This window comes from Mustelus asterias, chromosome 15 (genome assembly GCF_964213995.1).
Source record: "Mustelus asterias chromosome 15, sMusAst1.hap1.1, whole genome shotgun sequence".
NCBI classification, from domain to species: Eukaryota; Metazoa; Chordata; class Chondrichthyes; order Carcharhiniformes; family Triakidae; genus Mustelus; species Mustelus asterias.
Window position 1 is genome coordinate 61,601,411 of NC_135815.1, and position 15,874 is coordinate 61,617,284.

The 15,874-nt window shown below is 45.5% G+C and overlaps 1 protein-coding gene across 3 annotated transcripts in view; it reads left to right on the forward strand.

Moving 5' to 3' along the window:
• zdhhc14 (zDHHC palmitoyltransferase 14) overlaps window positions 1–15,874 on the forward strand; it is a 264,960-nt gene that overhangs the window by 132,455 nt on the left and 116,631 nt on the right. For all 3 annotated transcript variants that reach the window (XM_078229978.1, XM_078229979.1, XM_078229980.1), the window contains exon 3: window positions 15,341–15,502. In XM_078229978.1, coding sequence (XP_078086104.1) covers window positions 15,341–15,502 — 162 coding nt within the window. The remainder of the gene's footprint in view (window positions 1–15,340; window positions 15,503–15,874) is intronic.

Below are 15,874 nucleotides of genomic sequence, written 5' to 3' on the forward strand. Positions count from 1 at the left end.
CAAAGGTCGTTACACTCTACTGATACTTAGCAGGAGATCATTGCACCTCATTGAAGTGCACCGGCCTATTGTGAGAAGCCCAGATCAGGCCAGACTTTCTGTCACCAAGAGTTCCTGTAGATACCTTATCTGATAAGTTGTACGTAAGCAACAGCATGGAGATGGGACACCTGGGGGCAGACCCTGGTGTCCTGTCAGGCAGACATCAAGAAACCCACTGGGTATTGCAACCCCCTCCTGGAACCTCATTGGCCAGAAGCCAGAGAAGTTTCTGGAAAGGCAAGCAGGCTGGGGGATAAAGGGACACACTTTGAGACACACTGGAGAGAAGACTCGATGAAGGAGACGGCCTTGCCCATTCGGAAGACTGACCGAAGAAGGAAGGAAGGAAGAAGCTGCCATCGAGACTCACCTTCGTGACGACGGACCAGAGGGACTCAGAGAATCGGGCCTGCAGTTCAACCAAACCATCTTTACGGGTAGTATACTTGAATCTGGGGTATCCTCTTGTTTTATGTGGGTAATTTAAGGGTTAATAGTGTTATTATTAATAAACTTGTTGAACCTTTACTTGCGTTTGTCCTTTGTCCATCTTGCAAATAAGGACACCGGGGTAAAACGTTAGAGTAAGCAAACTGGTCGAAAGTATCTGAGAATTAACAGGTACAACAGTGGCACCCCAGATGGGACTTCGATAAGAAGTGATACGTTGCTCTGAAGTCGACCCTTCAACCCGCTATTCTCCAACACTCCGTCTGAGCCTGAATTAAGAGGGCAGCTGCCCCACGTGACGGCCAGTCTTAAGTGAGTGAAGGACTAATACAGATTCGACCAGTAAATTGGGCCATAAACCCGGTGTCTGTAACACAAGGTGGACAAACTGTGTAGTTAGAACTAGAACAGTCTAGGGAATTTGGATAAAATCTATGGGAGGAAATTTAGTGAAAACCGGACCCCTACCCCGATCCCTTACCTATACTCAAGTGACGAATCCTAAAAGGAAATAATTATGGCCAGTCATGCTGAAGGGGAGGACCTCTGGGATTGGAGTTCAAATGTCCAAATCCACCCATGGGTCCGCATTCTGTCACAACTGGCCGTAATAGGAATCCTACTTATGATAGTGTACCTAACCATCCTCACACTTAAGTTCGCACGATGGAAGACCGCGCGCATACAACAATTGGAAGGAGAGGTAAACACACACGAGGAAAGGAACCAAATCAATATGATACTGGTGAGCCAATTCCAGGCTCAATGTGATAAAGCCTGCCAAAAGGCACAGCGTGCTGTCAGAGAGAGAGAGGCTGCGCTGCAACAGGTAGAGGAAGTTAAACGTAAATGCAGCGACCTACAGGCTGCAGTAAAAGTTTTGCACCAAGCAGGAAAAGTAAATACAGCCCGCGCAACAGACCACTCCAAATAGTTTGAAGATTGAAGATTTAAAAGCACAACTAGCCATAAACAGGGGTGTAATGTGTGCATACACGACCGAAACAGGGGATAGTGACCCAGGGATAGAGTGGGGGGATTTAGAAGAGGATGCCTGCCATTATGCAACAGCTAGCATCACTGCCAACTGGGGACCCCCACCTCCCTTCCCGGTATTGGAACCAACAGCACCATCTAATCCGGCCCCCATCTGGGGAAACTCAGCCTCAGTTCCTAGTCCTTTTACCATCCCAATAAGCCCAGTCACTAATCCGGTTCCTGTACCGATGAATCCGGTCACCACCCAACGACAGGATGGACAGAACCATAATGTGACTTGTGTAACTCCATACACCATGACACAGCTCACTGACATAGCTAAAGTGATTGGAGTATTTGAACCCTCCGGGGATCCACATGCTCTCTTTGACCAGGTTACCCAATATCGTGTTTTAAACAGTCTAGACGAGGCAGAAGAGGTTAAACTTATTCTGTTATGTTTAAGTCCTGCCATCCGTTCCGCCCTACCCAAACCCCAGAACGTGGCCCGGGGAACCCTACCAGAAATGAAGGCGGCCGTTCTGGCCTCCATAGGCTACAATAGGGATGACCCGGTACAAGGCTTAAACAACTGCCAACAAAAGAGAGGGGAGCGCCCGACAGCCTATACTGGCCGACTATAGAACCAATTTGTTGCGGTTTTCAGCCAATTAAATCAAGTCCAATTAAATGCACACCACCGGCCCACGTGGATCCGGACCCTGATAGCACACGCCACCGAGGGGAGTCGGAAAGCCTGTGAGAATTTTGATCCCGATGATAATACACACACACAAGCCTGGGCCATCCGCAAAATGACTCGTGTGTGGGAACGGGAAGTCAGACAAACAGACACCCCCAAGCCCACAAAACACGGAAAGATGAACCCAATCCACACAGACCCAGCCCCAGTTTGGCGTAACGAAGGGGAAGGTGGAAACAGGGGACAGGGAAACTCAGGGCACCCACCCCCATATACCCCTGCCAATCATCGATACAGAAACCCGCAGCCCCGCGCAGAACCCCAATATAATCCCCAACCCCAGGTGCAGGGAACAAGACAAAGCCACTTCCAGATATCCACCCCCACAAGCGCAGTGTTACGACTGTGGCCAGATCGGCCATTTTGCCAGGGAATGCAGAGCCCCGCCCAGCCAGACCCCACGACCGCCCCAACGATTTCACAGAGGAGAACCCCGACCTATGTCATTAGAAGCTCCAAAAGCTAATGGCATTTGCCACCAAATAAACGTGTTGGACTTTAACCCGGTGTTGTTAAAACTCTTACTGTGTTTACCCCAGTCCAACGCCGGCATCTCCACATCATTAGAAGGACCTGCCAGACAATGCATCACAACCCCGGTGGATGCCTCCGACACCCCTTTCAGCCTCTACCCCCAATTAGACTCCGGACTGGAAGCATGACTGTGTCAGACCTCCCCAACTTGGGTTTGCAACACTGAATGGGATAGTGTAGGGAGACCCCTTGTAAAAGGCAAAGTAGGAGGCCGCCCCATCGAGTTCCTATGGGACACAGGGGGATCCCGTACCACTCTTAACACATCCCGTGACCTCCGCTGCACTTGGCCTACCAGGAAAATAATAATGTTAAATGGCTTTACGGGACATTTACAGGAAGGCTTGGAAACAGAGCCATTAGAATTTTGACTGGGTAATATAATATGTCATCACCCAGCTATCTTGGTTAAACTCCACCCAGAGGCAGAGCACACTCTAGGGTCCGATCTATTGAGGAAATGCAACCTATCGTTTGACCCCGCTAACTGTTGCATTTGGCAAATGCCAACCACCTGTCAATCCCCAGTCGAGGTGGCCACCAGCAGATACGTAGACCGAATATCTACTTTTGGAGAATTGTGGATCAGGCCCACAGAAATGACGGAAGACCCCGAAGCACAGGGTATATTAGCCAAACACACACAGGCATTCACCAGTCACAAGCATGACTGCGGCCGAAAAACAGGGGAGGTAATCATAGAAGGTCCTGACCCTAAACCCCAAAGACAGTACGGCTTCCCTAAGCAAGCCGAAGGGGAAGTGGCCAAGGTGATTAGCAGTTTATTAAAACAAGGAGTCCTGAGCCCTGTTGCTTCCACTAACAACTCCCCAATATGGCCGGTAAGGAAACCGGACGGTTCCTGGAGACTCACAATCGATTATCGAGCCCTAAATCAGACCACCCCCTTCACAGCCCCCACAGTGGCGACTAGCCCAGAAGCCATGATGAAACAAGCCCCACAGGCAAAACTTTTCACAGTGTTGGACATCAGTAATGACTTCTGGTCAATTCCCTCAGATCACCACTGTCGATACAAATTTGCCTTCACGTTCCAGGGACAACAGTACACTGGACGTGTTTACCACAAGGTTTTCATAACTCCCCCTCCATATTTCACCAGCGCCTAGCAAAAGGCTTGGAGGGATTCTCCAAACCAGAATGTTTGGTACAATACGTAGGTGATCTCCTCTTACAGACTGAAACAAGAGGGGAACATCTAAAGTTATTGGATGAACTCCTGAACTTCCTCACTACATTAGGGTTAAAGGTAAATCCCAAGAAAGCCCAGATCATGAGACGACAGGGCTCTTACTTGGGTACAGTAGTGACTGAGGGAAAGCATGAGATAGAAAGGAAGCGAATCGAATCTGTAACATGTCTTCCCTTACCAAAGGACGTGAGCTCCCTGCGCTCCTTTCTGGGCTTAGTGGGGTACTGCCGCAACCACATAGACGGCTTCGCCACTAAAGCCGCTCCCCTGTCTGAACTTTTGCAGAAAAGCACCCCGTGGGTCTGGACTGCGCGACACACACAAGCAGTCTCAGACCTCAAACAATCCCTTGCACAAGCCCCTGCCTTACAACCCTGAACTCCCCTTTGCCCTTGAAGTAGCGGCCACTGACAGCACACTAGCTGCCGTGCTCCTCCAAGAACGGCACGGACGACTCTGCCCAATTGCTTACGCTTCCCGCATACTAACTCCGGTTGAACGAAGTTTTTTGGTGCGCGAAACCCCCTTATTATCAGTTTTCTGGGCAGTGCACCGCTTTAACTACATAGTCAGCTTGAACCCCCTCACTATACTTACAGAACACACCCCCATACAACTACTGCTGAACGGCCGAATTAAAGATGGGACGGTTAGTCAAAACCGTATTGCACGGTGGACACTCATGTTACAGGGTCCAGGGTCAAGACATTGCGGTCAAACACACCCGGGTCCCCACATTCCTGGCAGACAACCTAACCTACCGCGGGGAGCCCCATGAATGCTAGGTTCCGGAAATAAAAGACCCCAAGGGGCCATTTTTGCCAAAACAAAAGGGGGGAGGAGCCAGGGGAATCAGCCAAACCCAGGCTCAGGACAGTTTAAAAATCTTTGTAGATGGGTCATCCATGGTGGAAGAGGGAAACAGGAAGACAGGATGTGGGATATACGTGGAAGACCAAGAAGGCAAGCCCCTGAGGGAGTTAGCCTTAAAACTTCCAGCACACATGAGTGCACAAGCTGCAGAACTGGCAGCGATAGCATACGTAGTCAGCCATCCTGACCTGTTCCCCACACCCGCGGACATACACTCCGATAGTATGTATGTCTGCAACAGTTTAACAGACTTCATGCCCCTATGGGAAGCAAGGGGATTCATATCTGCAGATGGGGAAACCTCTACCATCAGCCCCACTGTTGAGATTTATTTCCCAGGCTGCCCAAGACCGGGAGTATGGCATAATTAAAGTAAAGGCCCACCACCGCACCTCCCCACTTGGGAACATAAGGGTGGGTGAATTAGCCAAACAGGGTGCTAGAGAGGGGAAATTTTGGCAACCAATAGTTACAGAGCGAATTGAAGCTGTGACTGTTGCCAGACCAAGGTTGAAGACCTAAAACAAGCCCAGAGCAGTGACCAGGACCTGAAACAAATTCAGGAAGGGGCAAACCCCGCCTCCTTTGAAAAATGGCGAAACGCAATATTGATACAGGATGGGCTTGTCCTGAAGGACGGCCGATATGTGGTCCCAACCAGGGACCGTAACCAAATCATTTTCCAAACCCACGATGTCCAGGGCCATCAAGGGGCAGGAACCACAAATGAGCAAATCAAAGGATTGTGTTGGTGGCCAAACCTAGAACAGGATGTGCGGCATTACGTCGATAATTGTATCATCTGTGCACAGAACAATCCTGATAAATATGCCCACAAAGGGGAACTGAGACATACTCACCCTGTGGAAGGTCCCTGGACAAATCTCCAGATTGACTATATTGGTCCCCTACCGCCCGGAGTGGGAGGTTACAAATACATCCTGGTCATCGTAGACACTTTTAGTAAATGGGTGGAAGCTTTTCCAACCCGCACTAACCCAGCCAAGGTCACAGCTGACATCCCAGTGCAGCACATATTCACTAGGTGGGGCCTTCCCCGCAGCATCGACTCAGACCAGGGCACTCACTTCACTGCCCAAGTAATGCAACGCGTAATGGAATTGTTCGGGATAAAGCAACAATTCCACATTGCTTACCACCCCCAATCTAGCGGTGTAGTAGAGAGGATGAACTGTACCCTCAAAGATATGATCCGTATGACCGTTCAGCAGAACAATCACTCCTGGAACAAAGTCCTTCCCTTCATATTAATGATAGTGCGCAATTCCGTATCTGGTTCCACCGGATTCACCCCCCATGTCCTCATGACCGGGCGACCTATGCGAGGAATTGAACCTTTACTCGGGCTGGATCTGTCCGGGCCCGAAGTCACGGCCCTCACCCACGAAAATGCCGTGAGAGCCATCCTGGAAAACATACAGGCTGCGCAACAGGCTGCAGCCATTAAGATAGGCAAACGGAAGCAGCAAAGTAAGGCCTATTTTGATGGTAAGGTAAAACCCATCGAATATGAGGTTGAGCAACAGATAATGCTGAGTCTTCCAGTCTAGAATGTTCTTGTCCCCCAAATATGCCGGCCCCTATCCAGTGGTAGATAAGGCCAGCCCCTCGGTATACAAGGTCATGGTAGACCACAAGAAAGCCGGGTGTTATCATGTGAACCAAATGAAGGCATTCGGCTCCCAGCAAAATTGTCACCAATACCATGTCACCCTGGAAGGAGTCTTTGAGTCACAAGGAAGCCCCAACCCTCACCCCACAGCACCGGACCTCAACCACAGTCCACAATCTGTCCCCCAGGTTATCAACCCCCACCCAGTATCCCCAGGAACAGCACACGCAACCTCGGTCCCTGCCCCAATCTACAGGGCTTCAGGAATAAAACCCCGGCCCAGGGGACCCCGACGGAAAGGATGGGGAACCCCAAACCTTACCCCCTGTGGCGCCCCTGGTACCGGGACTCCCAGAACCGTTTGACCCGGCGTTCACTACCAGAGGTGGTAATGCAGTGGGTACCTGGCAGCCAAAGCCCGCCCACATAGGTTCCCTCCACTAAGAAAGAATCAGGACGTCACAGTCCAGATTGTAAATAGCTTTATCCATCCACTCCACGCGTCACCCAATTGAAAAGGGTTTCTTATCTGCCCACGTTACACTGCGTCATAATCTTCCGACACACCACAGTTTGGTTGTGGGGTGAAGAATCTATTATTATACTGTGCCATAGTCCTCCAACAACAAGGACACATGCCACAGACCCAACATTTTATTTTCACGCTCTGCAAACTCCTTACCCCACTCAACCCCATCAACACTGATTGCCGACCAACCTTCGTATGACACTATTGGGCCTTTATTATTCCTTTACTTATTTCTTTGTTTTTTTTAAAAGAGAGGAGTCATACGACATTCTAGTAAAGAAAAGGAAAAGAGAATCAGGTATTAATAAGAATTAACAGGTGCTACCTTGATCTTCCCCAGAATGAACTACATACTTCTCTGTATTCTGGGACTCCTCGTCTCAGACCGAACCACAGACACCACATCAACCAAAGATCAGAAGATCAGCCTACGATACCCCGGATATATGTGGTTCACCCCACGCCCGATGGACATACTTCTCTGTTATCTGGGACTCCTCGTCTCAGATTGAACCACAGACACCACATCAACCAAAGACCAGAAGATCAGCCTACGATACCCCGGATATATGTTGTTCACCCCACACCCGATGGAAGAAGGAATTTCTGCAAAACTTGGACTCGACAAGGGCCATCCGACATCGGGAGAGGCTCTACAATCAAGAGCCTTAATCCTCTCCCATCTATATTTAATATGTATAGTCACTTGTCATTTTGTACTGTTTATTGCTTTGTTTTGTATATACCCGATTGATATATTGTTTCTTATTGTTTTTTTAAATTATTTTACTTCATTTAAATTTGTTGGTACTATTGTGGGTTAGGGATGATACTGTCAACCCCAGATTCGGGGTACTTGCTTGTTGAGATGGTTTGGTGAGAATTGTGTGATCCGTTTCGCTGACGCTCATTGGGTCAAGAGGAGGGAATGTGGTGATATAAACAGGGCCTAGTTTTAAGGCTGATAAAATTGGATATCCTAAATTAAAGAATTGGGCAGATTAAAATCAAACACAGTCAAACCTCAGGCAAGCCAATTGTACAAATACACAACGTGTCTGCGCCTGACCCATCAACCACCCATCAAAGGTCGTTACAATCTACTGATACTTAGCAGGAGACCATTGCACCTCATTGAAATGCACCGGCCTATTGTTAGAAGCCCAGATCGGGCCAGACTTTCTGTCACCAAGAGTTCCTGTAGATACCTTATCTGATAACAAGTTTTACGTAAGTAACAGCATGGAGGTGGGACACCTGGGGGCGGACCCTGGTGTCCTGTCAGGCAGACATCAAGAAACCCACTGGGTATTGCAACCCCCTCCTGGAACCTCATTGGCCGGAAGCCAGAGAAGTTTCTGGAAAGGCAAGCAGGCTGGGGGATAAAGGGACACACTTTGAGACACACTGGAGCGAAGACTCGATGAAGGAGACGGCCTTGCCCATTCGGAAGACTGACCGAAGAAGGAAGGAAGAAGCTGCCATCGAGACTCACCTTCGTGACGACGGACCAGAGGGACTCAGAGAATCGGGCCTGCAGTTCAACCAAACCATCTTTACGGGTAGTATACTTGAATCTGGGGTATCCTCTTGTTTTATGTGGGTAATTTAAGGGTTAATAGTGTTATTATTAATAAACTTGTTGAATCTTTACTTGCGTTTGTCCTTTGTCCATCTTGCAAATAAGGACACCGGGGTAAAACGTTAGAGTAAGCAAACTGGTCGAAAGTATCTGAGAATTAACAGGTACTACAGAATGCACTTTATTGGTCATTAGGTTCTGGAGTGGGACTTGAACCTGGAGCTTCTGGGTGGCACAGTGGTTAGCACTGCTGCCTCACAGCGCCAAGGATCTGCGTTCGATTCCTGGCTTGGGTCACTGTCTGTGTGGAGTTTGCACATTCTCACCGTGTCTGTATGGGTTTCCTCTGGATTCTCCGGTTTCCTCCCACAGTCCAAAGATGTGCGGGTTAGGTGGATTGGCTATGCTAAATTGCCCCTTATTGTCAGGGGAACAAGCTAGGGTGAATGCATGGGGTTATGGGGATGGGGCCTGGGTGGGATTGTGATCAGTACAGACTCGATGGGCCAAATGGCACTGTAGGATTCTATGATTCTGACTCGGGCAGGGAAACAACCCGCTCTGCGTTCAGTTGCACCTGCCATTTCACCAGTAAGGAGGTCTTGTAGCAGAGAAGTGTGAAGTATTACATTTTGTAAGGAAGAACAAATAAACAATATATACATGTTTCGAAATATACCTTTTAAAGGACTTTCTGGAACAGAGAGAGCTTGGCAGTGCATGTATGCAGGTATTTAAAGATGCTGGACAAGATGACAATGTTGTTAAAAAGGCAAATGGAATCCCTGGATTTATAAAGATTAAGTTTTCCGAGATCACTTACTTAGACATTTCATGGGTCAAGGTCAAGTGTTACTATCAACCATTCACGGTGGCTATCAACGCCAATGAGACAGATGTATGGACCAATCAGTTAGCTACTTCACTAGGAAGTTTAATGCGCACCAGAGAGAGTGCTTGACCATTGAGAAAGAGGCTTTTCTCATTTTTTGGCTCTTCAATAGTTTGAAATATATGTAACCCACAATCCAGAGAGCTACTAATCTATAGAGACTGCAACCCACCTGTGTTCCTAGAAAGGTTCGGAATGAAGAACCACAGACTGGTTTATTGGAATTGATGTAACATCCTGTTTACACTAAAAAATTGCTTTTTTTCATACCACATACACAATGCTTATATCCTGTCCAAAATTTCAAGAGAAGGAAGACTGAGTTATGATAATTTTATGATGTTTAAATCCTGGTAATCCTGATTAATACTTTTGTTTGGATTTGTTGGTAGTTAAGCTCACATGATTTTGTAAAGGAGATGTGTCTAATTGTGGAAAATGACAAAAACATATGCAATAAGCTTTCTTTTAAAATGACGATAAGAATTTGCTGTATTGGTGAAGCAGTTGTAAAAATAAATTTATTAGAGAAAAGTTTTCTTTATCCCAAAGGAGGTAAATGTGTTGGGATCTATGGTTTATTAGCCAGTCGGGTATGTGTCCAAACTGTTGTCTTGAGTAGATGAGGTGTTGGATTTTCTATTGGGTGTACCCATCCTGGTTTCAAAGCTTGTATTTTTTTGAGCACATGTGTAGTTGATATCGTAACCATGCCTTCTGCCTCCACTGGCAGTTTTCCAATTTGGACTCTCCACCATTGCTCTGACTGACCTTTGCTTCACTGTTAATGTGCCTATACTTTTGAATTCCCATTTGCGTCAGCTGTTAATTTACTGTCTCTTTATCCTTTAGTTTCCTTTTCACCTCTTGATTTTTATTCAGCCCGATTCTCCCTTGTATTATCAAATTGATGTCTGCCATATGCTGCTTTTTGTACATCATCCTAGTCTCTAACTTTCATAATCCAGTACGTTCTGGCTTTGTTGTCTTTCCTTTCTTCCCTTTAAATGTCATTCATTTCTCTCTTACATTTCTGCCTGCCAGTCTTTGACTCTAAATGACCTGGGCAATATGCCTCCTTAACTCTCTGAAATTGATCCTGATCCAGTTAAGTGTTCATCCCCCACTGTGACATTCTCCACTTGACGCACCTAATTCCCCAGAATCATACCCAGCAATGCCCCTTTCATCTTTGGATAGGAAACAGGTTAAACAAGAAAATTCTTCTGAACGCACTTCAATAATTCCTTTCTCCTGCCCTTGGGTGGCACAGTGGTTAGCACAGGGACCCGGGTTCAATTCCCAGCTTGCATCCCTGTCTGTGCAGAGGCTACACGTTCTCCCTATGTTTGTGTGAGTTTCCTCCCGGGTGCTCCAGTTTCCTCCCACAGTCCGAAAGATATGCATGTTAGGTGCATTGGCAATGCTAAATTCTCCCTCCGTGTACCTGAACAGGCGTCTAAGTGCGGCAACTCGGGGATTTTCACAGTAACTTCATTGCAGTGTTAATATGAACCTACTTGTGACACTAATAAACTTTAAACTTTTTTTCTGTGCCTGCTGTATTTAATACGGAGTTAGTTTAAATCTCCTATTATGACTACTCTATTGTTCATGCACCTGTCAGTAATTTCCCTGCAAGTCTGCTCCCTTATTTATTTAGCACACCAATTAGCACAATAGCTCCTTTATTCTTTCTGAACTACTTACTGTGATTGGTAGTAATCTTGTTTAACTATAGCCACAATGTGCAGTTAACCCACCCCAGTTGACATTGCTGTTATCAGGCCCAATCCCTGTCCTTTTACTTGAACACTAGTTCTGTGTGACGGTGGCAACTCTGGAAAATCAGGTACAGCTGATCTTGAACTTCACAGATCAAAATCAGACAGCGCAAACCAACTGAACCAAATCAATAAATCACACAAAGTGCAGTATGGGACAAATTGATCTCAACTGTGCTCAGTATCAACATTTCTAAACCTCTCCCTGAGCTCTGTACCAATGAAGGAGAGTTTTCATAGAATTCTGAAATTTCAGTATGGAAGGAGATCCCTCTTGAAGAAAGGAGGGAGATAGAAAGCAGGAAACTTTAAACCAGATAGTCTAACATCTGTAATTTGGAAAATGCTGGAATTCATCATTAAGGAATGAGTAGCAGGACAATCAGAAAATCACAATACAATTAAACAGTCAATGTGGCTTCATGAAAAGTAAATAATGTTTGTTGTGTTATGTGGCACTACCACTGTGCTAAAATGGATAGACTTCAAACAGATTAAGCAACTCAAGACTGGGAACCCATGAGGCGCTGTGGGCCATTAGCTGCAGAATTGTATTCGACCACAATTTGTAACCTCATGGCCTGGCATATCTACCCTCTACCAATACCACCAAGATAGATGATCAACCCTGGCTCAATGAGGAAGCAGGAAAGAATGCCAGGAGCAACACCAGGCATACCTAAAAATGAGATGTCAATCTAATGAAGCTACAACACAGGACTACTTGCATGCCAAACAGCATAAGCAATAAGTAATAGACAGAGCTAAGCAATTCCACAAGCTCTGCAGTCCTGCCACATGCACCCTTTGATGGTGATGGACAATTAAAGCACTCGAAGAGGAGGCACTTATATTGCAACAGCTATGAGCCCTGACAAAATTCCAGCAATTGTACTGAAAACTTGTGCTCCAGAACTTGATACACCCTTAGCCAAGCTGTCCCAGTGCATCTACAATTCTGGTATCTACCCAGCAATGTGGAGAATTGCCCAGTTATGTCCTGTACAAAACAAATCAAACCTGGCCAATTACCACTCCATCACTCTACTCTCATCAGTAAAGTGATGGAAGATGCTATGAGGCAGCACTTATCAGCAATAACTGCTCACACTCAGTTTCACAAGGATCACTCAGCTTCTGACCACATTCACAGCCTTCAAAAAGGGACAAAAGAACTGCAGGGGTCAGATGAAAGTGACTGCTCTTGACGTCAAGGCAGCATTGACTTAGTATTTAATCAAAGAGCCCTACCAAAACTAGAGCCGATGGGAATCCTTGGGGGGGCGGAGGGGTGGGGGGGACGGAGGGAGGGAGGGTGGGGGGGGAGAGAGAGAGAGGCCCTCTGTTAGATGGAGTCATACCTTGCACCAAGAAAGATGGTTATGATTGATGGAGGTCAATCATCTCTGCTCCAAGACATCACTGCGGATACTCCTCAAGAGAGTGTCCTAGGCTCAACCATCTTCATCAATGACCTTCCTTGCATCATAAAGTCAGAAGTGGGCATGTTCATTGATGACTGCACAATGTTCAGCACCATTCATGACTCTTCAGATACTAAAGCAGTCCACGTCCAAGTGCAGCAAGACCTGGACAATATTCAGGCTTCGGCTGACAAGTGGCAAGTAACATTTGCTCCACACAAGTGCCAGGCACTGACCATCTCCAACAAAAGAGAATCTAACCATTGGCTCTTGATATTCAATGGCATTACCATCGCAGAATCCCCCACTGTCAACATCCTGGCTGTTATCATTGACCAGAAACTGAACTAGACTAGCCATATAAATGCTATGGCTATGAGACCAGGTCAAAGGCTAGTAATCCTGCAGCAAGTAACTCACCACCACCAGTCTATCAAAAGCTGCCCACCATCTACAAGGCGCAAATCAGGCGTGTGATGGAATACTGTCCACTTGCAGCTCCAAAAACATTCAAGAAGATTAATACTATATAGGACAAAGTAGCCCACCAGATTGCCACCCCGTCCACAAACGTTCAATCTGTCCATCACTGATGAACAGTGGCAGCAGTGTGTACCATCTACAAAATGCACTGCACGAACTCACCAAGTTTTCTTTAACAGCACCTTCCAAACCTATGACTACTAGCATCTAGAAGGACAAGGGCAGCAGATACCTGGAGCTCCAACTTACTCACCGCCCTTAGAAATACATCGCCATTCCTTCACTGTCACTGGATCAAATTCCTGGAATTCCTTCCCTAATAGTGGGTGTACCTATACCTCGGATTGCAGCAGTTCAAGAAGGCAGCTCATCACCTTCTCAAGGGCAACTACAGATGGACTATGAATTTTAGCCTTGCCAGCGACACCCACATCCCATAAAATGATTTTTTTTAAAAAGGGTCCCTTCAACAAATGTGATCTTAACATGGTAGAATTTCCCGTTCAGTTTGAGGGTGAGAATCCTGGGTCTGAAACTAATGTGTTACAAAGTCAAAGATATGGAGGGTGGTATTTGAAGAAAGCAATGGGAGTTCTTGCTTGCTGGAGAGTCAACATGAGTCTTACATCGTCACTTTGAAGGAAAGGTTAGCACTTTAAGTGCCAATCAGGTACTTGACAGTGGTGGACATTCCCTGGGATAAAGGTCAACATAGATAGAAGTCCCACCTGCCACAAACTGCCAGCCAATCAGAGATGCGACATTTGAAATTCAACCCAGAAGTAATGTAAGCACCAGACGCAACCTATCATCTGAGATGAACCGTCGGCAATATTTGCACGGATAGTGGATTAGCTAAGTAATGGAAAATGGAATAGAAATCGATGGGTCATTTTCAGGTTAACAAGCTATAACTAGTGAGGTACCACAAGGATCAATGCTGGGGCCTCAACAATTTACGATCTATATTTATGATTTGGATAAATGGCAAGTGCATTGTAATGAAATTTGCTGGTACACAGATATGTGGTAAAGTAAGTTGCAAGGAAGACACAAATCTACAAGGGGTTATAGGTAGGTTAAGTGAGTGTGCAAAAAGTTGTCAGATGGAGTATCATGTGGGGAAATGTGAAATTCATTTTGTTAGGAAGGAGAAAAGATCAAAATATTATTTAAATACAGATACTACAGAATGCTGCAGGTACAAAGGATCTAGATGTCAAAACCTAGCATAGTAATGAGGAAGACAAATGGAATTTTGGCCTTTATTTCAAGGGGGATGGAGTACAGAGAATTTGTGAGGCCACTAGAGTTCTGCATACAGCTTGGATCTCCTTAACTAAGAAAATATATACTTGCATTGGACGCAGTTCAGAGATGGTTAGGTAGATTCTTGGTAAAAAGATGTTCTCTTATGAGGAAAGGTTGAGCAGGCTCGGCCTCGTGAGTTTACCAGAATGAGAAGTGACCTTGCTGAAATATATAAGATTCTCTGGGGGTTAACAGGGTAGGTGCTAAGAGGGTATTTCCCCTAATAAAGGAGATTAGAACTTGGGGCAAAGTTTCAGATTGATGTGTCTCTTAGTTAAGGTGGAACAGAAGAGGAATTTCTTCTCTGAAAGGGTCTGAATCTTTGGAATTCTTTACCTCAGAGAACAGTGAAGGCTGGCTCATTGAATATGTTCAAGGTTGAGGTGGATAAGTTTTTGAACTATAAGGGAGTCGAGGGTATGGGAAATGGGCGGGAAACTGGGTTGAAGGTCAAGATCCTATCAGTGATGAGCTTCTTGAATGGCAGAGCAGAGAAGTCATTTGGCCTTATTTCTTATCTTTTATTGTTCTTATAATTGAAGGTTGCTGATTCATTTTACTTGAGACAGCCAAAATTACAGTAAATTGTTGGTGGATAAAACATTTTGCTTAAATAGCTCATTTCTCAATTTAGTTTAGATTTAAAAGCTCAGGATCCCTTTTGTCTGTAAATAGACTGAATCAACTTGTAAGTTTTACAAGAGATCATCAATAGCTGTTTGCCTTTACTTTTGAAGAAGTAATATCATTCTACATTTTAAAATAAATTAAACGCACACCAAGTGGTTTCAATAAAATAATTCCATAATTCTATAAGTTTTTTAAATTGCGTTTCTTTTTCTTTTTTAGATATCGCTAATGGTTCAGGTTCAGGAGGTGGTTATCGACCTCCCCCCAGAACAAAAGAAGTGATAATTAATGGGCAGACGGTCAAGTTAAAGTATTGCTTTACCTGTAAAATCTTCCGGCCACCACGTGCCTCTCACTGTAGCCTTTGTGATAACTGTGTAGGTAAGTGATTAAAAATTGTATCATGGCAAGAGAAAAATAAATACTAATACATTGGGCTTTAGAAAATGTTGTCATTAAAAGATAAATGCTGCTTTTGCAGATTTTTTTTGAATTTGATGAATTGTACAATTACAAAATAATCATCAAATGTTCACATTTTTGCACAAGTTGGATTGATTAAAACCACAATAACCCATTGTTGCTTCCTAGTCTATATACGGGCTTGAAATATTTCATAGTTTATGCACTAATTCCAAGTAGAGGAAGTACAGTAGTGTGTATTTTGCAGCCTGTGGTTAAACTTTACAAAAATGCCTCCATCTAGTTTTCCTAAGATATATTTCTTAACTGGTCACCTTGTTGACCTGTTAT